Here is a 23,609-nt window from a genome sequence, read left to right on the forward strand (position 1 = left end):
ATGGCAACCTAAGCTAGCTGCCAACATCAGCAGATCTGCTTCTTATAACCTTCCCCAACCTCTCCTCCCCTTCCTCTACTCTTCCATTTAAGTACTCCATGTTTCAGTTAGTGCTAGTCTGTTACTAGTGTTAGTGTTAGCCTCTCTCCCTCCCTCTCACACACTGTTCACTAACCCAATCACTAGGCAGCTCAGCTCAGCTCATTTCATTCTGAGTCTCAGCTCAGCTCAAGCAAAGTAAGCAAGAAGATTAGAAGAAGAGGAGGAAAAATTAATTGGGGTGAGTTTGATGACGACGCTACCCACCGCGATTCTCCTCCTCCTCCTCCTCCTCGCGCTGCCGCCGCCGTCCGCCGTCGTCGCGCTCACCGCCGACGGCCTCGCGCTGCTGGCGCTCAAGGCGGCGGTCACCGACGACCCGCTGTCGGTGCTGTCGTCGTGGTCGGAGTCCGACCCCGACCCCTGCCGGTGGCCCGGGGTGACGTGCTCCAACGTGACGGCGGCGGGCGGCGAGCCGCGGCGGCGGGTGGTCGGGGTGGCGCTCGCCGGGAAGAACCTGTCCGGGTACATCCCGTCGGAGCTCGGCTCGCTGCTGTTCCTCCGGCGGCTGAACCTGCACGACAACCGGCTCGCCAGCGGCGTCCCGGCGGCGCTGTCGAACGCGTCGTCGCTGCACTCGCTGTTCCTCTACGGGAACCGGCTCACCGGCGCCCTCCCCGCCGCGCTCTGCGACATCCCGCGGCTGCAGAACCTCGACGTGTCGAGGAACGCGCTGTCCGGGGGGCTCCCCGGCGACCTCCGGAACTGCCGGAGCCTGCAGCGGCTCATCCTCGCCGGGAACTCGTTCTCCGGCGAGGTGCCGGCGGGGATCTGGGCCGAGATGGCCAGCCTCCAGCAGCTGGACATTTCGTCGAACGGGTTCAATGGCTCCATCCCGGCCGACCTCGGCGAGCTCCCGAGGCTCGCCGGCACGCTCAACCTGTCGCACAACCGGTTCTCCGGCGTCGTCCCGCCGGAGCTGGGGCGGCTGCCGGCGACCGTCACGCTCGACCTCCGCTTCAACAACCTCTCCGGCGCCATCCCGCAGACGGGCTCGCTCGCCAGCCAGGGCCCAACCTCCTTCCTCAACAACCCCGGCCTCTGCGGCTTCCCTCTCCAGGTCCCCTGCCGCGCCGTCCCGCCGCCGACGCAGTCGCCACCGGCACCGACGACCACGACGACGACGACCACCCCATCGTCGGCTTCCGCCGCCGCCGCGGCGGCATCGGAACACCACCAACCGATCAGGACCAGCCTGATCGCCCTCATCTCCATCGCCGACGCCGCCGGCGTCGCCCTCGTCGGCGTCATCCTAGTCTACGTCTACTGGAAGGTCAAGGATCGCAAGAAACAAGGCCGCTCCTCCACCGTCGCCGCCGGTGACGAGAACGAAAGCCGCCACGGGCTCTGCCGCTGCATATGGGGTCACCGGGGCGTCGACTCCGACACCGACACCGACGACTCGTCGGCGTCGGAGAACGGCGGCGGCGGAGGGAAGTACGGCGAGGGGGAGCTGGTGGCGATCGACAGGGGGTTCAGGGTGGAGCTGGACGAGCTGCTCCGGTCGTCGGCGTACGTGCTGGGGAAGGGAGGGAAGGGGATCGTGTACAAGGTGGTGGTCGGCAACGGCGCGACGCCGGTGGCGGTGCGGCGGCTGGGCGGCGGCGGTGGAGGCGGGGAGCGGTGCAAGGAGTTCGCGGCGGAGGCGCGGGCTGTGGGGCGGGCGCGCCACCCCAACGTGGTGCGGCTGCGCGCGTACTACTGGTCCGCCGACGAGAAGCTCGTCGTCACCGACTTCGTCGGCAACGGCAACCTCGCCGCCGCGATGCGTGGTAAACACTCTCTCTGATGACACTTACTGCTAAACTAATTTACTCCGTACTACTACCCCTCCTTTGTTTTTCTTTTTTTTTGTCAAAGTCCTTTAATTTTGAAAGTTTGAAAAAAAAACTTAAAAACATCTAAAACACAAAATTGGTTTCATTAAATAAAATTTTGAATATATTTTTAATATATGTTTTGTATGGAAATATTATTGTATTTTTTTCTATAAGTTTGATTAAACTTAAAAAAAAGTCAAAACAACTTATAATATAAAACGGATGAAGTATTAAACAGAGCATATCGATGGCTAACACTCTTGGATATTCATAAGCCACTCCGAAAACTTAAATTTTAAAATTTTTATGTAGTTTATTTTTGAGTATTTGTTTTTACGCCGATAATAAAAAAATATGTAAAGATTTTATTTATAGATTATTTTTTAAGTTGTTTATATAGTGGTAAGCGAAACTGGGGGCGTCTTTAATTTTAGTAAGAATTGAGAATTGTTGGTTTTTCTCTTTTTTGACAAAATTTTGTCGAGATTTTGACGTTGGTTTTATTAGATTGGATGGAACATTGTCTTGCGTTAGTTGTTGCATACAGTGTACTTATTTTGGAACGTTGCTATCGGAGTGGCATGGTAGTTGCAGTACCATGATTGATTTGCATTCGACGAGATCACCCGAGAGCCAAAACATTTTGATTAGGAAAATGTGGGTTTATCTGCCTGATTAGACAGTCAAATAGTTTGTGACACTATCAATAAAATCTAGGAACATTGGCTTAGGAACATGTCGCCATCACATACCCTTTTTATTTTTTTTCTTTTGTCGATTACACACCTCACAGTTCTTGATAATACTACTACGTGTATAGTAGAAGTACATTAGTAACTATCAATAGTTGGTTTTGTTTTATGTAGCGTTCTGGTTGTCTAGTGCGTGCTTTGTTTTTTTTTTTGGAGTTCTTTAATTGAGATGTCGTATACTCGTATTTAGCCACATGTACTTAATGCGTTCTATTTGGCAACACGTCCGCAGGCACAGTTTGATTTGTAAATTCTGCGAAAAGAGAACTAAGGGCTTATTTGGTTAGTAGGATTTTCAAATCAAAGTAATAGGAAAAGTAAAAGATTAGGATGTCTTATGCACTCTATTTCTTAAGAATTTTTTCAAGAGGTCTCACCTTATACTAAGAATCCTATGAAATTAGCTTGTAAGACTATAATCCTTAGGAATTTGGTATGATCTATTCCTGTAAAACGAACGATGAATATAGAAAAAAAAATCCTAAGGATTCAATTCTTACAATAATGCATTGAAAATCATCGAAGTGGAATGAGTCCTAACTTGGTAAATCCATTAGGACTTGCTAAAATCCTAGAAGTAAAATTGGATAAAAAATTCCCCAATCCAAGTAGGGCCTAAGTGTGCTGTACAATAACAGACAGCAAGCAACTTGTAAGTCAGAAAGGAGTCCGTGCAACGGAAGCGTGTCAAGGAGTACAACTCCAGCACAGAATAATTTAGTCTTACATACATGAAATTAAATGGATGGATCGATCTCATCTCCAATCATGGGGAGGAATTACCAAAAGGCAAATGCTTTCAGACAAAATCTGGAGCGAGACTGGTCCTTGGTCCTCCTACAAGGTTCCAAACAATGGCAGAAGAAAGGCACACCGGCTTGTCTCCCTGGCTGGACCACACCCTGCGTCCATGGGCATATCACTCGGAAGAATTGTCCTTAGTCCTATCCAGGCTTCGCAAAACCGAGGGTTCGTAAAACCGATGTCAGCCTCTCGACTAGGTAAACCAGTCAAATTCAAATAATCAAACTGAATTTCAAATTTTCAATGAAATTCGCCTGGATTTTATTGGTTCAATTAATGGTTTTGTGTAAACAGCTATTTTCGATCAGCGGACGGTTTTTCGACCTTCTCATTTTTGGCCTTCCTACTATTCTTGCTATGTTCTTCGGAAAATTAATGGCTTTTTTTTCGTTGAGTTAAGTGGAGATTCATTGAGTCAAACAGTTTGATTAGTGAAAGTAAGTTAACACCTTAGACAGCCAAAGTGGACCTTTTGAATTGCATACACCGTCTAGTTTAAAGCTAAAAGATTAATAAGATAGAGAAGGATGTACAATTTACTTATAAGCTTACCATATTCTCGAGAAAATTAATGGCAAAATTATTTTGTCAAGTTAGTTGGAGATTCACTGAGTCAAACAGTTTGACCAATGAAGTAAGTTAACACCTTAGATAAATATGAGGTACCAACCTCTTCTCATCTTCTAGGTACGTTGCACTTGCACACCCCGTTCAGTTTAAAACTGAAAGAGTAAATTGATAGAGAAGGACGGGCAGTTTATTTACCGGGTTGTTTGGTTGGAGGATTGCTGCTATCCATTGTAGACTGTGGACGGCGTGGTCCAATTATTTTGGAGGAATGAATCCATCCTCCTTATTAAGCTTGAGAATGTGATATGCTTTAATGTGTATGATAGCATCTCGTCGTCTACCTATTGCCTTATCATTTTTCAACCAAAATTTATTTTGAATTTTAGAACTTAAATTTTTGAGTTGGTTTTGAGGTGTTTTCTTTGTATTTTATTTTCTGGCATTGATTTTTAAACAGCTAAAAACACTAATATAAACGTTTTTATCATAAACTATTTTTACTGCTTAGTTCATTTTTCCCCGGCTTGTCAACCATAGATAAAACAATTAGAGATTAGACAGTTAGAACAATGAATTGATTTTAACTCCAAAAAATCCAATGTGATGGAAGTAGCATGAGGAGCAGCTGTAACCTGCATAAAGTTGGTGCGCATAGACCAGGAATATACTTTACTTCTTCTCTTTGAATAAAAAATAATTATCACTAAGCATCATTCGACAAGCTAGGTGCATTAAAATATATGGAACCAAGTCACACATTTATGCTCTGTAGTACTGTTTCATAGCATGAGAGGGGAAAAAGAGGGTGAAAGAGTACCCTTCTTTGTGAAAGTTTAATGTTTAGAAGAATCTTTACATCAAATCATATCAAGCTCCAAAGTTGTCTGTCTTACTGTCTTTACATAAGCACAATGCTGACAAACCAAAGTGAATTAAAAGGCTGAGAAATAGAAGGAGCCTTTCCAGCCCCTCCAGAATAAACAGGGGAAGACAGACAGAAAGACCTTTTCAGGCCTGAAACCTTTGTCACTGTCATGCCCTAACAGCATGCATCTCCTGGTCACTAATCTATCATTAGAGACTACCATTAAAGCTGTCCCTGGGAGCCAAAGGCAAAAAGACTAAAAAGTGAAAAATGAGGTGATAATTGCATAATCAGAGTGCCTTTTCTGTTGTGCTCAATGACAATGTAGAACTGGCTGGTGAGGCTGGTGTTTTGGCAGGTGTTGTGGTTTTAGGCTTGAAAGGACAAAGGTTGACAGCCTTTAATGATGGAAGAGAAAATTAAGAAATTCTCTAGGAGCTGCTAACAACAAACTGTTTGGTGTCTACTAATTTAGTTAGCATAGAAAGCCAGAAAATTTTCAGTATATTACACAAGTATCACCATAAAAAAATATTTTTGTCACTATGTGTGTATACATGTCACTTCATTCTATTTATCTATGTAGGAGTAACATAGAAACAAATGCATTGATCTAAGTGAGTTGCTATCTAGTTTTATCTGGTTCAACCTAATTGGGAGGAGGATTTCTGCTCTATCAATATATAAGGCAAAACCTCTTGCCTTTCCTTAAAAAAAAACCTGAATAGGAGGGATCACGGTTGTAGTCATATTTTTTACAGTTAGCGACCTGTTCCTCTATAATATTATCAGAACCGTGAGAACCACTTATATGTGGGCCTCATTTTCCTCCGGATTCATACACCAGAGACTTTTAATACTCTTGTAGAGTCGCACAACTGCAGAGGATCCACCTCCTACGGTTAATGGTTACTACTCTTATGTCTCCTCTGTCTGGGGCCTGGGACATGTTGAATCCAATCAAACACAGTGACAATGGGTTGCTTCTGTCTGGGGGGAACAAGAACAGTCACCAGGCAGGAGTGCAGTGCTGCCCTGCCATTGCACTTGCCACTCCATCATGTGTCTGCTGAAAGCCTGAAACTTCAAGGCATTTCTTGATCTGGTCCTGCAGACACATTGCTCTGCTAGTTACTCGGTCATTAAAATTCTGGGCACTTAGCTGGAGAGCTAATAAACGTGGGGGCGATCCATAATTCCATTTCCATATGCTGCTTGAGGATTTGAGTGCACGTGAGTATTGGGATCTTATTGTGAGCTAAGGCTAAGCTGCCGTCCGGCTTTGCACATGCGTCGTTGCAAATTGTATTTGGGTAATCATGTGGCTGGTAGAAAATAATGATGATTCTTGTTTAGATTGTTATCCTGTTTATTGTCCTAGTTAAAATTTGGTGCATGTTATATTACTCTTAGCTGTTCATAGTATTTTGTACTTGCTATGTTTTTTTATAACGTTGGTTAGTTACTTATATATATATATTTTAGATGGAGGTGGTAGTATTTTTTTTATGGGGACATAAGTAACAATTTGCTGACCTGAGAGGCCATGTGCAGTTTTGTCGGCTTAAAATCGAGTGAAATTTCTATGGAACTCCTTCCGTTTCATGCAACTTATTTCTAGTCAAATATTTTTATGTTTAATTAAATTTATAGAAAAATTAAACACCTATAATACAAAATTAGTTTCATTATATCTGTATTGGATATATTATAATAATGTGTTTGTTTTATGTTAAAATTCTACTATATTTTTTCAATATCAAATTTTAAAAAAATTGATTAGAAAAAAGACTAATACGACTTATAATATAAAACAGATGGAGTATTTTGTATGCCACTTTAATCTTCTAACACAGTAGTAAAAAAAAGTGTAAAAACCAGTATGAAAAAATCCCCATATGCAAATTGATCGTTGACTCATGTACTCGTTGACCTTTCCCCAGGTCGTCCGGGTCAAACACCCCTGTCGTGGTCAACGCGGCTGAAGATCGCGAGGGGCGCGGCGCGCGGCCTCGCGTACCTCCACGAGTGCAGCCCGCGGCGGTTCGTCCACGGCGAGGTCAAGCCGTCCAACATCCTCCTCGACGCCGACTTCACCCCGCGCGTCGCCGACTTCGGCCTCGCCCGCCTCCTCGCCGTCGCCGGATGCGCCGACGACGTCGTCGACGCGCCCCCGGCGGCGCCGTCGTCGGGCGGCCTGCTCGGCGGCGCCATACCGTACGCGGCGAAGCCGGCGTCGTCCGTGGCGGCGGATCACCGCGGCGGCGGGTACCGCGCGCCCGAGGCGCGGGCGGCGGGGGCGCGGCCGGCGCAGAAGTGGGACGTGTTCTCGTTCGGCGTGGTGCTGATGGAGCTCCTGACGGGGCGCGGCCCCGGCGACCACGCGTCGCCGTCGACATCGGCGTCGTTCTCGGCGCCGTCGTCGTCGTCGGCGGCGACGACGGACCGGTCAGGGAGCGGCGAGCACGGGCACGGCGCCGGCGTCGGCGGCGCAGTGGTGCCGGAGGTGGTGCGGTGGGTGCGGCGCGGGTTCGAGGAGGAGGCGCGGCCGGTGGCGGAGATGGTGGACCCGGCGCTGCTCCGGGACGCGCCGCCGCTGCCGAAGAAGGAGGTGGTGGCGGCGTTCCACCTCGCGCTCGCCTGCACCGAGCTCGACGCCGACCTCCGCCCCAGGATGAAGGCCGTCGCCGACACCCTCGACAAGATCGCCTCCTCATGATCGATCGATCGAGCGAGCTACCAACCGATGCAGATCAGAGCTCCATTGCGAAATCTTCTTCTTCTTCTTCTTCTTCTTTCTTGCGCAAAATGTGAATTGATCATCACAAGATCATGCTTGTCCGAGAAATCATTTTCTTTCTCCTTTTTTTGGGTTCTTGGAAATATTTTTCCGAGCTTTTTTTTTCTTGAAACTTGTAAGTGGTGGTTTTTTTGGGTGGCTGCTATTCTTTTGGATGGAATTGATCAAATCATTTTGAGATGATATATATATATATAGGGTATATAGGAGGGAAGTAGATAATCAAGTTGTTTGTTGTAAGTTCTATACTGTTGTGCTGTTTGTTCATTGAAAAGTTACATGTGAAATATCGAGGGGGAATATATATGCCGGTTTAATTTGGAGTCCGGGTTTGAGAGGAACAAGCTCCTAATACCCTTTTAATAACCATCACAATTTGTTAAAAAAACATGCTTTAAGACACATTTTGATTTAGATTATTTGATGGATTATCACCATGGATTATAGAAATAAATTAATTGTTTAAAAAACTAAACTTAACTAACATTTTAAGATAAGTGTTCTAAGCAATACATCATAATAAAATATTTTTTTTAAAGAAAATATATTTTTTCGAAGCGTGTACCAAATAACGCATTTAAGTTGACTAAGGGTGTGTTCGGCACCATTTTCCCAACCCCTCTCCCTCGTTTTCCGCACGCACGCTTTTCAAACTGCTTAACGGTGCGTTTTTTTTTTGCAAAAAAGTTTCTATACGAAAGTTGCTTAAAAAAATCAAATTAATCTATTTTTGAAAAAAAAGCTAATACTTAATTAATCACGCGCTAATAGATCACTCTATTTTCCGTGTGGGAGGGATTAGTTCCCATTCCCTGGAACTGAACACAGCCTAACCTAGCATCACTTTCCGATCCATCTAATCACCCATTGACCTATGTCGGAGCACGAGCTCCTCTAGTAGGAAGGTTAGGTACCCTCCCTTGGAGATTCGGCCAAGGTACGGGCACAATCTGTGGATTGCGATTCGGCCAAGGTTGGGTACCCTCCCTTGGAGATTCGACCAAGATCGCGATCGCATGTCCATAGATTGCGCTTGCGATTCACAACTCCTGTCTCCTGGTAGCTATGTACCCTCTTAGGCTGAGTTCGTTAGTGGGGGATGGGAACTAATCCCTCTGGCACCTAAAACGGAGCGACTCGTTAGCGCATGATTAATTAAGTATTAATCATTTTTAAAGAAAAAAGATTAATAGTATTTTAAAAATGACTTTCACATAGGAAATTTTTGCAAAAAAAACATGTCGTTTTGCAGTTTGAGAAATGTGAGCGTGGAAAACGAGAGAGCTGAGTTGGGAAAGGTGGGGGAAGAACACATCCTGATAGTTTATGTTTTTATGGATACAATTGCATTTTGTATATAACTCATGGTTTCTATTTTCATATAATCATATTTCATATACAACTCTTGGTTTTTATCTTCATACTAGAAAAAATACCCATGTGTAGCAACGCTATTTTAGTTTTATTATTATACGGTTTAGTTAAGGTGAAATTCACTATGAGAATTCGCTTGGATATATATTTTTTTTCTAGAAAATCATGAGCTGCGGTTAGGAGTCTGATCATCTCAAGTTAGCATGTAAGTTAATTTTTTAAAGATATTTCTTATACGGCTGCTCCTATATTTCCAAAAGCGAACGGACTTAAATCCCGACTCAAATACATATTTTTATTTCTAAAAGTGAACGAACTTGAAAACCGACTCATACACGAATGATGTACCAAAGTACTAGCAAAAATATCTTCAATCTTTATAATATTTTCACTGTGAGAATTCGCTTGGATATATATATTTTTTTTCTAGAAAACTATGAGCTACAATTAGAAGTCTGATCATCTCAAGATAGCATGCAAGTTTTTTTAAAGAGATTTCTTATATGACTCAGATTTAAAACCCGACTCAAATAAAGATCTGTATTTTCAAAAGTGAACGAACATAAAAAACCGACTCATACACGGATGACGTACCAAAATACCGACAAATTTTTTTTTCAATTTTTATAATAGTAGAAATAGAGATAGGGAGGTGTAATCTTACGTTTCGTCAATAAATTGTAAAGGTGCAATTTGATTCGTTATATACATTTTTTTCACTTCTATTTCCACCACAGACACAAACTGTATTTTGTATATAACTAATCTTAATAAATCTACGCCGATCATAATACGTAAACACCATGATCAAATACCATGCCGAATACACTTGCAAAACAGAAATTCTGATGCCAGTATACAAAAACTTTTACCTTGTAGAATTAGATTCGATATAGGAGTATATATTTTTGTCTTCTATTTCCACCACAGACATAAACTCTATTTTGTATACAACTAATTTCAATCAATCGACATGGTTTATACCACGGGCACCGTGATGTAATAGTAATACCACGCCGAATACACTTGCAAAACCGAAATTCTCATGCCAGTATAAAAAAACCGAATACAGTACTAGGCTACTAGCTAGTGCAGTAGTCCTAGTCAGTCAGGGTTCACAAAATCCAAAAATTGATCGGTTTTCATGAAACCGCTGGTTAGGGCATTTGTAGTGTTGGTTCGGTAAGTCGGGTTCACAGAAGTCGAATAAACATTTGATTCGACCTCTACAGCGTTAAAATCGATTTTGGGTGGGACCCATGAAAAAAAAATTTAATCCCACCTTTCCCTTCCCCCTCACAACCTGTAGCAACAAGTAATTTTTTATCATCAATGTTCGACTTCTGTTTTGAAGTCGCTTTTTCATCTGACACATACGGTTCGCTTCCCACAGTGTGCATAGTTCGGTTTTTTCACGTTGAAATCGATTTTAGGTGCACATTGGAGCTGCTCTTATCAATTTGTGAAAACTGACTGGTATTACTCGGTTTTTATATCGTCTTAATCGAAGTCACCAATTTTTATCTATTCTTTTGCTGGTTTTTGATAAACCGAAAATGAAAAGGTAAACCTGATAGTAGATCCTAGTTCTAATTCGAAAAAGAAAAGAAAAGAAAAAAGAAGTCCGACTCGTAGTCGTAGCCCACCACCTTTTCAACGGCCCACCCACAGATCACCAAGCCACAATCGCCCACACACAAATACTCCCCCACCAACCTCCTCCTCCGCCGCCGCCGCCGCCGCCTCCCCTCTCGCCTCGCCGCGCTTAAACCCTCGCCGCCTTCCCGCTCCGAACGCCCCTCCCTTCGCCGCCGCCCCCGACCATGGCGCACGCCCTCGGCTGCGGCGCCGCCACCGCCCCCGCCGGTGAGCTAGATCTTCTTCTTCTTCTTCTTCTTTTACTGTAACGATGTGTTGGGTTTTTTTGTTTTTACTCGTTCTGATTGGTTTTTGCGGCGGTGGATCGATGGATGGCTTTGGCTGTGCAGGGGTGGGTCTCCTCCACCACCACGAGAAGGCTGGGGCGTTGTTCAGTGCCGCAGGCTCCGTCGTTCGGGTTCAGCAGCTCAGCGGGAAGGGGAGCAAAAGCCAAGGTATATGACTGTTCATGCCCTTGTGGATGATGATGTATCGTCTCTTGTTATGTACCTGTATGTGCAATGTAGGACATGTTATTGGTTACATCTGTTCGCGCTAGATTAATTACTTGTGTTACTAATGTGGACCTGTTTAGGACAAGCATGTGATCTGTGAAGCTATGCTTTCTGGTTCGATCAGTTCTTGTGATGTGCTAATGAGAAAATCAATTGATTTAGAGAACCTCCTCTTTCTTCCTTGGACTTAACCACATTGGTTCAAACGCTCTTAATTGCACACACACAAAAAGCTGTTAGGACATGACTATGAAATCACTTATACAGCCAATTTGATGTCCTCTTGTTTGGCTTAATCTAGTTTTACACATCTTTCTGTGAGCAGTTAAAAAGAGATTGGTTCATCTTGTCTGGTTTAATCTAGTTTCAGGATTGTACATGAACTTTTATGATAGCATACTGTTTGCAATAGGGAATTTTATGGCTTATGCCTATGTTAATTCTGTTCATCTTTGTCTATAGTTGTTAGCATGTTGCGTTCAATGAATGATAATCTTTGTCAAAATGTGCAGCTATAAGATGTGCAATGCCAAGTGCAAGTGAGCATGGTGGAATTTCAACCGCAACAGCTAGTAGTAGTGATCAAAAGAAAGGTGGACTGCGTGGCAAACTGAATAAAGTTGTTCTAGCTTACAGTGGTGGTTTGGATACGTCAGTTATTGTTCCATGGCTCCGGTATATATATTCTTCTTGTTTTAGTACCAATTTGTACAATCCTATGTTCTATATTAATTTGACTCATGCAAACTATGCCATTTGCTTGTTTGATTGAAGGGAGAACTATGGTTGTGAAGTTGTCTGTTTCACTGCTGATGTTGGCCAGGTATGTTGTTCATTACTCGTGTAATTATCAAGCCTGCATTATTTTCTTTTAGTTTGTAATGTCACACGAACCACAACTTCCTGCTGCATTACCGAAGACGTTCATAATGTTTTTCTCTGCTTGCTCTCACCAGTATCTCTGTTACCTAGTAGAGTAGTACTTTAGTTATTCTTTTGGCTGTTACATTATTTTTTACCATATGACCTTTTGCTTTACAAATTTCATGATTTGGGGGGTTCCTAGGTCTTCTACTGGTATATTTCTTTTGTTGTCAATAATCAAACAAAGTTGCATTATAGTTTGAAACTTTCTTACTTCTTTCAGTTAACCATAACTTCGATTCATATACCTTTGCAGGGTGACATTGAATTGGAAGGGCTAGAGAAGAAGGCAAAAGCTAGTGGTGCAAGCCAGCTTGTTGTGAAGGACTTGAAAGAAGAGTTCGTTAGTGAATACATATACCCCTGCTTGCGTGCTGGTGCAGTTTATGAAAGAAAGTATCTGCTGGGGACTTCAATGGCTAGGCCTGTTATTGCCAAGGTGAATAGTTGCTCTATCTGTAATCCCCTAGAACTTTAGTAATATATATTTTCCTTAAAGGTAATATTTTAAATACATCTTTTGCGCAGCTTTATCAGGAGCATGCTCATAAGTAACATGAGAAACAGTGGGATAAATCTATGGCAAAAGATAAATTTCCTGATAACTTTAGTAATAGCGTTAATAAATAACACTATGCTGATAACTTTTCCTGGGCTTCTATGGGAATTGAATGGTCTCCTGTCAAATTTCTTTGTTATATGTGAGATAGGATCTATAAGGATTGTAGGACCCTACCTTTAATATACAATTGAGTAATTATCACAAATGGTTAATAATAAAAACATGGAAATGATGTGCTTGAAGTAACATCAGAAATATTGCAAATCATTTATATTTGTTTATTCTGTTTGAAAACACCATATACCTCCATTGCAGGCAATGGTTGATGTTGCAAAGGAAGTTGGTGCAGATGCAGTTGCTCATGGATGCACTGGAAAAGGCAATGATCAGGTAAATACTGATGTTAATTAGAATATTAATATGGCAGTCATCTGATGCTAACCTTTTTCTGTAGGTTCGTTTTGAGCTTACATTCTATGCTTTAAACCCTGAGCTTAAAGTGGTGGCACCTTGGAGGGAGTGGGATATCACAGGACGTGAAGATGCTATTGAGTATGCAAAGAAACACAATGTGCCAATTCCTGTTACAAAGAAATCAATATACAGCCGTGATCGAAATTTGTGGCACCTTAGCCATGAGGTATTTCTGCTGTCTTTTTGACTCTTCATTCCTTCCTAGTCTTTCTGAAGATCTTTTCTATTTGATATTTTCTTCTACCCGTTTCTTACAATTGTTTATGTTTTGCTTATGCTCCAAACCCTCAAATCAATGAATTACACCATCGTATTGATATCATGATCAATCTTCTTCATCTTTTTGTAGTTAAGTACTTACATTATGTAAACATTTCAGGGTGACATTTTGGAAGATCCAGCAAATGAGCCAAAGGAAGATATGTATATGATGTCAGTTGCACCAGAAAATGCACCTTCAAAACCTGAGTAAGCGATAATCATGTCTTATATGTTTGGTACTTTACAAGTATTCTCTATGCTCCTTATGCAAAGTTCTTAAATTGCTGTCATGATTCAATATAGTATGCTTTCACGCTTAATGGTACACTAGTAATCATGCACGTGCAATGCACGTTATGTTCAAAATATAAATTAAACCCAATATATTGTAACCAAAATAATTTCACATAAAAGTTTTCATTTTGTGGGGTTACACAAGTTTTAATAAAATGATGTGCAACTCTCCTGACAAGAAAATATATGTGATTTGTAGCTCCTTTTCTACACTGCAGTAACTAATAAAATATCCCAACAAATTAACAGAGCAGAACGACAAGATACATGTCATTGACCAATAGAATAAAGGGGCAGGAATGTCAAATACCACAAATCTTCATGTCTCAAAATTTTTGTTGCCAGCCGTGAACCAGTTAATAACTTAATATACTTGAAATTGCAGCAAATACTTATGTACCACTTTGAATCTTAAATGTTCCACTTCATCATGTTTGTAAAAATAATTTATTTTAGGCCCCTATAGCATAAATAAGCAAGATATATGAGGCTTTAAGAGCGACAAAAAAAAAACCAAAAACTTCAAAGGATCATTTCTTAATCTCAAATGATCCTTCTATTGAAGCATTTTCTTGAACATGAAAAAAAAAACCAAGAAAAATACTACATGGGCAACCCAGATTCAATACCAGAAAGTGGTTGTATTATTTACATCTCACAAGCAATCCTTTGGAGTGGCTTCCTGCCATGTTGGCATACCTTGCCCCTGAACAGATTTGATGCACCACCATAGTTCGGGGGAGGGGGGGAGGGGGGTTATCAATTGGAGTGACACTCTCATCTCACTTCTATCAAGTATCAACAGTACAGATCTAACTCTTTAGAACATGAAACAACTTTAAATTTAACCAGACATACAATGATTTTTCCTTATTAGTTCAATCCAGCACCTCAAACAACTTCCATTATAATTTGACAGAAAGATAAAACAACATAAGATCATCCATAGAATCTAGAGTGCCCCACTCATATGAAGGAAACAACTTCCACAGATATCTACATGAGCTTGACCAAAATGCTATAATGGTCAGTAAACTGAAAGAAGAATAGGTAAACAGGAAATAGAACATAAGAAAGAGGAGTAGCCATACTCGATACTACAATTAGTAGGCCTCCTGTCGCTGCCAGCCTTTCAAACAGCCCTCTTCTATAATGATATTACGTAAGATTCAATAGAGTTCCATCTAAACTGTGCCTATATAATGCAACTAACAAAAGGGGTAATGGAGGGATCTACTTAAATTCTTTGGTAATTTGGGTTCCACAAATCAAATTCCATGTGTCAAGCAAAAATACACAATGCAGTAGCATACTTTAGTTCCTCTCTTGCCAACAACGTGCTAAAAAATCATTTAATAGATATATGCTTCTGGACAGGGATAAGCTTAATTTCCCAATTATGCCAGTGCAGGCTGTACAAACGAAGGTTTGCTTGTATGCTAATGTACAGATGTAAACATAATTGCCCGTACAACAAATTAATTTTCCATGGTAACAGAAGAGCCATATCCCAATTTCACATTAATACCAAGAGGCTGAACTTTTTCTCATGATAGAGAATCTAAAAAAGAAAATAACAAAACCTATTGACGCAACCAAAGCTGCCAGCTTATCTTGCATCTATACCATTGAGAGTATGAGGTACATTCTGAAATGCTAAATCGAGCACATGAATTATCATAAGGATAGTCCTAAACATTCTAGTACATATTAAGTTTATGTTCCTAGCTTGTTGTGTACATGTCACTGTGAGAGTATTTTACCGGTAACTGTGAAGAAACAAGTAGGGCGGCTAAAAGATGTTTCATTTGGCAGAAAGTATCATGTTCCATTTTGCAAAAAGTATCTCACTAATTTCTGTTAAATAGGACTCATCAGTGGATTTCCCATCAGGTATTCCAAATATCATTTAAGCAGTAAAATCAACGTGTGTGTGCTCCATAAGAAAAATAAATGAAGCATGACAAATTGTATTATGAAAGAAAATACTACGTCGTTTTTACTCTGCATAATCTCTCACAAAATGTAGATCTGCTTCAATCACACTTGAAGCTCTGACCCTAGAAACTCAATCACACATCAAATTTACAAGATTAAATAAAAGGGTGTGAGTTCTTGAAAGAACATCCATAAAATCAATTTGCTGGTCGTGCCCTGTTGACCTTTAATGAACCTGAGAAAATAGAGATTACTCTTCACTGAAGATCCAAAGCCATTACCTCTTACAAATCCATTATGGTTTTGCATCAGCAAGTTTAATTTATCCAGAGTTCATTAGTTAAACATAACTGGAAGCATTTTAGAAAGGTGAATCAAGGTGTTTTTCTAGATGTCACACAAATTTCTATTTCATGTATTTCTAAGAGAACATATCAATATGGAGTTATCAACCCTTACTATAGAAACCATATGCTTTTTAGGGCATGTATGCTTGATAAAAAAAAATTTAAAACCAATAGTTTCTACAATAGGCCAAATATCAATATATAATATATGCATGTGAGTATACCCTTCTCTTCTCCATTTCATGTTTGTCGCGAGGAGCAGCACAACTCCAATAAAGCATCTGCAAATCAGAAGACTAAAAAAAATATTTTTGTCAATCACATCCTTTCATGTATGACATTTCCTGATAAGACTAAACGGATTTGCTATCACGATTAACTTGCACCACTTAAAGTCATATCTTACCTGGGTTTTCCAATCTTGATTATCACCTTCACATCACAACTTGTATTTGAGATGCATTCGGCCTTGTTGAGTTCATCCATCCCCATGTGGATTGAGGGGAATTTGGAAGGTACTTATTCCAAATCTATTGAGCCTGAAATTAATCCCCCTCAATCCATTCAATTTCTTCCTCATGAGGATAACATAACAAAGCACTTATATGAAGCTACTGCTCTGTCAAGTCCACATCCACCACCGTGTTGCAACCTTGCAATGCAGCCATGGTGGTAGTAATCGAGGATGGCAGCATGTAAGCATGGGTGAAGGAGAAAGAACTCCAGAATTAGGGATCCACAACTGCTTGCCAGGAATGATTTCTTCAACCAGTAGCAGAGCTGAAAATGGCGCACTTTGTTAATTATTTGAGATGAGAAAGTGAGGGCATCCGCTGCATTATCAAGTTGATGCTAGGAATGGGATACCAGGAAAACGGCGGCATCGGCTGGAGACGACCTCGGCTCCGTTGGCGTCGGTGGCTGGGGACGACCTCGGCTCCGTCGGCGGCAGCGGCGGTGGCGGATGGGGAGGACGTCGGCTCAGGCTGCAGCCGATGGGGAAGAGGGACGACCTCGAGTGCACGGTGGCGATGGTGGTGGTGGCGGCGGCGGCGGAAGGGGCCTTCCTCGGCGCCGGCGGATAGGCGTGGGCGGCGGCAGCCTCGGCGCTGGTATGGCGGTGCGGTGGTGCGCCGTCGCTGAACCGTTGCGAGGAAGAGGGAGGTCTGACGTTGCGGCGGAGCGAGGAGGCGAGGTCGCTGGTCCGGCGGTGGATCGTCGCGAGGAGAGGAGGTGCAGAGCGAGGATGCGCGCGGGGAGCGATGTGCGGAGCGAGGAGGCGACGGGGAGCGAGGCGTGGAGCGAGTAGGCGGAGTCATCGCGCCGGGGATTTGCGTGGTGCAGTCACCGCGTGGGGGGCGACATCGCTGGTGGGATGAGATCGGGCGAAATCGCTGGAAGAGATAGAGCTACGGTGTACAGCGGACGGATAAGATTAGGAGAGACGCAGATGGACGGTAGAGACTGAACCAGGTGATTTCACCGGTAGGATTGGAGGGGGGCAACTCCTCCTTTTTATATTAGTATAGATGGTACGGGCTATCTCAATTCTCAAGGGCCATACAGTCTTGAAGTTCGTAGTTAAGTTAGGTGGGCATTGATTGAACTTCTGTGTGAGACTGTAGAGTACTGACTAGCTAATTTTCAAGGACTATCTGAAGAGAATCACAAATTCTTGCTCAGATACCATAGTCATTTTGTTTTGCAAATTCTTGTTAGCTTGCTACAATTTTGCGTGTGCTGTTTTTCATCTTCTTGCTTGCTAAGATATATTTTTCATTCGCCCACACTAGTACACTTTTTTTTTACTTGGCCCACATCTGTAGTATCTAACCTAAGCTTCATACATCCAGGTATTTGGAGATTGGTATTATTGCAGGTGTTCCTGTTTCCATCAATGGAAAAGATCTCTCACCAGCATCTCTCCTTGCTAAGCTCAATGAAATCGGTGGAAAGCATGGTATTGGGCGCATTGATATGGTGGAAAACCGCCTCGTAGGCATGAAGTCCCGTGGTGTATACGAGACCCCCGGTGGCACCATCATGGCAGCTGCTGTCCGTGAGCTCGAGTCCTTGACTTTGGACAGGGAGACAATGCAGTGGAAGGACATGCTTGCCCTCAAGTACGCCGAGCTGGTCTACGCTGGCCGTTGGTTCGACCTGCTCCGACAATCCATTGATGCGTTCATGGAGAACATTACCGCGACAACAACCGGCTCCGTGACTCTCAAGCTGTACAAGGGCTCCGTAAACGTCGCGTCCCGGAAGAGCCCATACAGCCTGTACAGGGAAGACATCTCCTCATTTGAGAATGGGGAGATCTACAACCAGGCTGATGCTGAAGGGTTCATCAGGCTATATGGTCTCCCTACCAGAGTCCGGGCAATGCTGGAGAAGGGCATCTAAGCCCCTGTTTTCTGCTTAAAATGTACTTCTGTGCTTTGGAGAAAATGTAGCACCACCTCATGCAGTGTTGCCTGCAGGTAGGCACTGAATACTTTCCGAGTTGTATTAGCGTTCGAAAGCTTAACTGCCATCTCAATTCGATTACAACTTTCGTGAAGTGTTGCATGATCATGTAATGAATAATGGGGTTGTACCTGATTTTGACTTGGTTGTCTAAATTGCAATAAGATTGTCTCATGTGGTGCCGTCGTTGTGTTATTATAAGCTCAGGAAATGCATGCGGGCATCCTATCGTATATAACCTACCGTATTATGTTCGTAAGTGTAGGTAATATTAATTTCCTGCATGAAGGTGAACCATGTCACCTCCCAACGGCCTGATGCCGTCCCTCTGTATTCTATTTATACAATCAAATCAATTAGAAAGTGTATTTATGTAAATACAATATATTTTTCATCCTATAATATAAAGTGCGCATGCATTTAACTTTAAAACATTTGATTAAAAATAGATTGAATTATATTTGCTGAAAATAATATCATTAAACTGACATTTGAATTTAATTTTATATCATTATAATTTTGTTCATATACAAGAAATTGTAAGAAAAAAAATTAGTTTTAGAGACCGTGTTAGGCTTACCCGTGGGCTTTGGCTTATATAATGGGATACAGGGAATAAATATGTTTTCAGGCTAGGGCATTAGAAGTTAACGTTAATTTAGGTAAGTTTAGGAAGCTACGTGCTGCAGTTAATTAATTAATTAAGTTTTGTTTTGTTTCTCTGAAACGTAGTACGGTAGTAGAGTATCATCTTAGCTAAAGATATTAGACGTAGACAGGAGCCGTATTATTTCATTATTATTTTGTTGGAGATGGTTAGTGGGCTACTATTTTCTTTTGTTGGGCCGCGCCTTAGTGTGAGTTAGGCAAACAGATCCATGTCAAAAATTTTAACCCTGTCATATCGAATGTTTGAACACATACATAGAATATTAAATATAAATAAAAAAAATAACTAATTACACAGATTACGTATAAATTGCGAGACGAATTTTTTAAGTCTAATTGCTCCATGATCTGATAATGTGGTGCTTGAAAGTGCATTAATCCCCCTAGTAGGTTTTGGTGATTAATAACAAATGTGGTTAAGGGACTAATGAGTTCATTGAGTAACTTTCAGGTGCATTAGTCCAAGGTGCGGAAGATGGATGCTTGGAGACCCCCAAAGAGTACAAATTCAAAGCGGACCGGAATTCGAGAAGTGCATAGGATAGTTTATCTTTTGAAATCGAGTTTTTAGGAAAAAACGTACTATTAAGAGGGGTTCCAGGTGATGCTCTGAGATATGTCAAGTGCTCTTAGTGTGAACAAGTGTCAAGTTTCCCTAGGAGTCATTTTTGCAAATACTCCATCTGTCCAAAAGTGCAAGTCCGGAACTTCCTGTCTTCCAGGTCCGGAAGTTCCGGTCTTGTGAAAAAGTTTTTCCTAAGTGTAGTCCGGAAGTTCCGGTCTTCCAGGTCCGGAACTTCCTGTCTAGTTTCCAGTTCAAAATTGTAAGTAACGGCTAGATGACGTCACCTAGCCGTTATACATATACAGCTCGTTTCCAGCTCGTTCCTTGGCTATTCCACTTTCACTTTTCAAACCTAGAGCTGTTGCTAGCCTCTCCTAAGTGTTTCTTGCCTTCTCCACTCAATCTAGAGCCTAATTCTTGTGAGATAGAGAGATTGAGAGGGAGAGAAGAAGATTTGGAGAGGTGTGAAGACTAGGATCTTGGGTGAGCACTTGGAATATCTCGTGGGCTGTCATCTCGGTGCTTATTACTCTTGGAGATGATCTCCTAGACGGTTAGGTGTCGTCCGCGAGAATCCGTTGCATATTGTGGATGTCCCGGGTAAGTTTGTGAAGGATTTCCTCTCCTCCGAAAGGGAACGAGGTAAGTTAGTGAAGTTCTTGTGCTGAGATTCTAGAGGCTTTTGAAGTAGAGCAACCCACACTTGTGGTGGATTTTTAGAAGTAGGTTGAGTTGGATCTTGGTGGTTACTCAATTCTAGAAATTTGCCTAGGGGTGTTTGGGGTTGAAGGTTGTGGATTTCCTCTAGGGTTTTTGCACAAGTGAGGCAAGGGGTTAATCGAGACCCAGTTCTTTGGAGCCCCTCAACGGAGAGTAGGATTGCAAGGTCCGAACTTCGGGAAAAAATCGCTCTTGTCTCTTTCTGTGATGTTTCTGTGAATGATTGTGTGATATATCCTCTGCTTAGAATATCTGTGCACCATCTTGTGAAGATTGGCTTAGTCTCCTGTTTCCAAATTTGAATTTCATCTCTGTTCTGTTACCCGGAAGTTCTTGTCTTAAAACACCGGAAGTTCTGGGCCTGGGAGACCGGAAGTTCCGGAGTTCCTTACCTGGAAGTTCCGGGTCTGTTTGAATTTTACCGCTGCGATTTGTTTTTAAGTTTTTAGGGACAGCCTATTCACCCCCCTCTAGGCTTCATCAGTGCGTTCAATTGGTATCAGAGCAAGGTGCTCTTGATTCATGCTTCACCGCTTTGAGTGATCCACGATGTCGGACTTAGGGGGAAAGAACGGGGAAAATGGAAATGAAGATGGAGCGAGCAACAAGGGAACTCCATCACCCAAGGGAGCTACTATACCTTTTGATTACAGCAAACTTACCATTCCCCCTCACAACTTTGTCTCCGTGCCTTCCGGGCGTGCTCCTCAATTTGATGGGACACATTACGCCGCTTGGAAGCACAAGATGAAGTTGCATCTAATCTCTTTGCATCCAAGTATTTGGAAAGTTGTTTGTACAGGTGTTGATGTACCCCATGATGACATGGAGCTCACTTCGGAGCAAGAGCAACTAATCCACCGCAATGCTCAAGCTTCCAATGCAAATTCTCTCCGCCTTGAGTCCGGAGGAGTTCAATAAGGTTGATGGGCTTGAGGAGGCCAAGGAGATATGTGATACTTTGCAATTGGCTCATGAGGGATCACCCGCCGTTCGTGAGGCCAATATTGAATTATTGGAAGGATGGCTTGGAAGATTTGTGATGGATGACAAGGAGACACCACAAGAGATGTATGATAGGATGATGATCCTTGTCAACAAGATTAAAGGACTTGGGAGTGAGGACATGACAAATCACTTTGTGGTCAAGAGACTTCTCCGTGCATTTGGTCCAAGAAATCTCACTTTTGTATCAATGATATGGGAAAGGAAAGACTTCAAGAGACTCACCCCAAGTGACATTCTTGGAAGAATTGTGTCTCATGAGATGCAAGAAGAGGAAGCTCGTGAAGTGAGGCAAATGGTGAAGAATGCCGCCATGATAAAAAATCAAGAAGTTGCTTTGAAGGCAAAACAAGAAGAAGAGTCAAGTTTTGAAGAAAGTGAAGATGAAGAGATGGCTTTTATTGTCAAGAGATTCAAGCACTTTCTTCGCAAGAGTGGCTATGGCAAAGGGAAGAAGGATGATGACAAGGGAAAGAGGCAATCAAAGAGAGCTTGCTTTAATTGTGGCGAATATGGCCACTTCATTGCCGATTGTCCCAAGTCAAATGAAGCTAAGGCTAAGGGAGGCAAGAAGAAGCTGAAGCGTGCTCATGTGGCGGAGGCACACATGGCGGAGGTGTGGTACTCTGGAGATGAAGAAGATCTCGAGGTCAAGCCCAAGCCCAAGCCAAAAGACAAAGTTGAAGGAGAAGGTGGTGTTGCTACCGTCGCCTTCAAGTCATCCTCTTCAAGCAAGGAGCGTCTCTTCAACAACTTGAGTGATGACAACGACGACTCCTACCACTACTCTTGTTTCATGGCCCAAGGCTGCAAGGTGATGACTCAAAAGCCCTCTCACACCTCTCTTGATGTTGATTCTAGTGATGATGAAAGTGATAATGAATTAGATGATGTGCTTAAGAGCTTTAGCAAACCTGCTATGCAACATTTGGCTAAGTTAATGAGAGCTTTGGATAGTAAAGAACAATCTCTCAAAAGGCAAGAAGAATTACTTATTCTTGAGAAGAAAAGAAACCTTGCCTTAGAGGAGAGCCTAGCTAAAGAATGTGCTAAAAATGAACAACTAGCTAATGAGCTTAATTTGGCTAATGGTTCTCTAGCTAACCTTAGGGATGTCAATGAAACTCTTCAAGAGAAATTTGCTAGTTTAGACAAAAGTCATAAAGATCTTGAAGTTCAATTTGACACTCTTTGGAATAGCACTTCTCAACCAAATGTGGTTTCTAATTCTTCCAACCCATCTACTAGCAATGGTTGTGCTAGGTGTTACAATATTGATTTGAACTCTCATGCTACTAATGTTGATGCTATGCAAGCTCTTAAGAAAGAGAATGAAAGGTTGGGCACATTGGTGAAATATGGATGCATGAAGACATACCATTCAAAAGATGCCCTTTACAAGACCATCACTGCTCATCCTAACAAGGATGGACACGGGCTCGGGTTTTCTGGTGGATGTCCTGTGTCTAAGCGTGTGATTGTAAATGGGAAAGAATGCTTGATGTTTGTGAGAGAAGGAAAAGCTCCACAAGCAAGTGAGGTGACTTGTCCCTTCATTGGTCAGACACCCGGAAGTTCCGGGCAAAATGACCGGAAGTTCTTGCCCTGTAAGACAAGAAGTTCCAGACATTTTGTCAGGAAGTTTTGGGCTTCTGATAGGCCGAAGGGGCTGACCGGAAGTTCTAGGTATAATGCCAGGAAGTTCCGGCCAGAGGGTCTTTACTATGATTCATATGTAATTTCCAAAAATTCAGAGGGCAAAGTGGTTGCTTATTTTAATGGGAATTACAATGATGAGTACCGCACTTGTGTGTGGGTGCCAAAGGCTTTGGTGACTAACATTAAGGGACCCAAACTTAGACAAGTTTGGGTTCCTAAATCCCAAGCTTGATTTCTTTTGTAGGCATACTCCTCCGGTGGCTCAAGTTGGGTTGTGGACAGTGGCTGCACCAATCATATGACGGGAGAGAGGAGTATGTTTACAAGTCTTGATGAGGAGGGTGGAAGTCGTGAAAATATTGTCTTTGGAGATGATGGTAAAAGAAAGGTAATGGGTCTCGGTAAGATTGCCATTTCCAAGAATCAATCTCTATGTAATGTCCTCCTTGTCAATTCATTAAGCTAAAATTTATTATCCGTGTCTC

At 42.6% G+C, this 23,609-nt stretch overlaps 2 protein-coding genes and 1 long non-coding RNA gene across 3 annotated transcripts; 2 read left to right on the forward strand and 1 right to left on the reverse strand.

Annotated features, from left to right (window-relative positions):
- LOC127758084 (receptor protein kinase-like protein ZAR1) lies at window positions 1–8,040 on the forward strand. The gene is made up of 2 exons (XM_052283713.1): window positions 1–1,871; window positions 6,854–8,040. Exons 1-2 carry the CDS (start codon window positions 290–292, stop codon window positions 7,627–7,629), a joined length of 2,358 nt encoding a protein of 785 aa, XP_052139673.1. The 5' UTR covers window positions 1–289; the 3' UTR covers window positions 7,630–8,040.
- Window positions 8,041–10,769: 2,729 nt separating this feature from the next.
- LOC127757265 (argininosuccinate synthase, chloroplastic) lies at window positions 10,770–18,701 on the forward strand. The gene is made up of 9 exons (XM_052282757.1): window positions 10,770–10,950; window positions 11,073–11,177; window positions 11,750–11,912; window positions 12,012–12,060; window positions 12,418–12,600; window positions 13,039–13,113; window positions 13,178–13,363; window positions 13,577–13,665; window positions 17,891–18,701. Exons 1-9 carry the CDS (start codon window positions 10,908–10,910, stop codon window positions 18,441–18,443), a joined length of 1,446 nt encoding a protein of 481 aa, XP_052138717.1. The 5' UTR covers window positions 10,770–10,907; the 3' UTR covers window positions 18,444–18,701.
- On the reverse strand, window positions 14,312–17,344 carry LOC127757266 (uncharacterized). Its single transcript, XR_008013407.1, has 3 exons — window positions 16,905–17,344; window positions 16,444–16,817; window positions 14,312–16,333 (listed from the first exon to the last, which is right to left on the reverse strand). It is a non-coding gene; the product is annotated as an uncharacterized LOC127757266 (long non-coding RNA).
- Window positions 18,702–23,609: the final 4,908 nt, after the last annotated feature.

This window comes from Oryza glaberrima, chromosome 12, assembly GCF_000147395.1.
Source record: "Oryza glaberrima chromosome 12, OglaRS2, whole genome shotgun sequence".
NCBI classification, from domain to species: domain Eukaryota; kingdom Viridiplantae; phylum Streptophyta; class Magnoliopsida; order Poales; family Poaceae; genus Oryza; species Oryza glaberrima.

Bases quoted from the DNA above. Each gene is read 5' to 3' on its own strand.
- LOC127757265 (XM_052282757.1), top strand. From the start codon at position 10,908: ATGGCGCACGCCCTCGGCTGCGGCGCCGCCACCGCCCCCGCCG. The intron at 12,061-12,417 runs GTATGTTGTTCA...ATACCTTTGCAG, and splicing joins TCACTGCTGATGTTGGCCAG to GGTGACATTGAATTGGAAGG. The intron at 13,666-17,890 runs GTAAGCGATAAT...TCATACATCCAG, and splicing joins AATGCACCTTCAAAACCTGA to GTATTTGGAGATTGGTATTA.
- LOC127758084 (XM_052283713.1), top strand. From the start codon at position 290: ATGACGACGCTACCCACCGCGATTCTCCTCCTCCTCCTCCTCCTCGCG. The intron at 1,872-6,853 runs GTAAACACTCTC...ACCTTTCCCCAG, and splicing joins CCTCGCCGCCGCGATGCGTG to GTCGTCCGGGTCAAACACCC.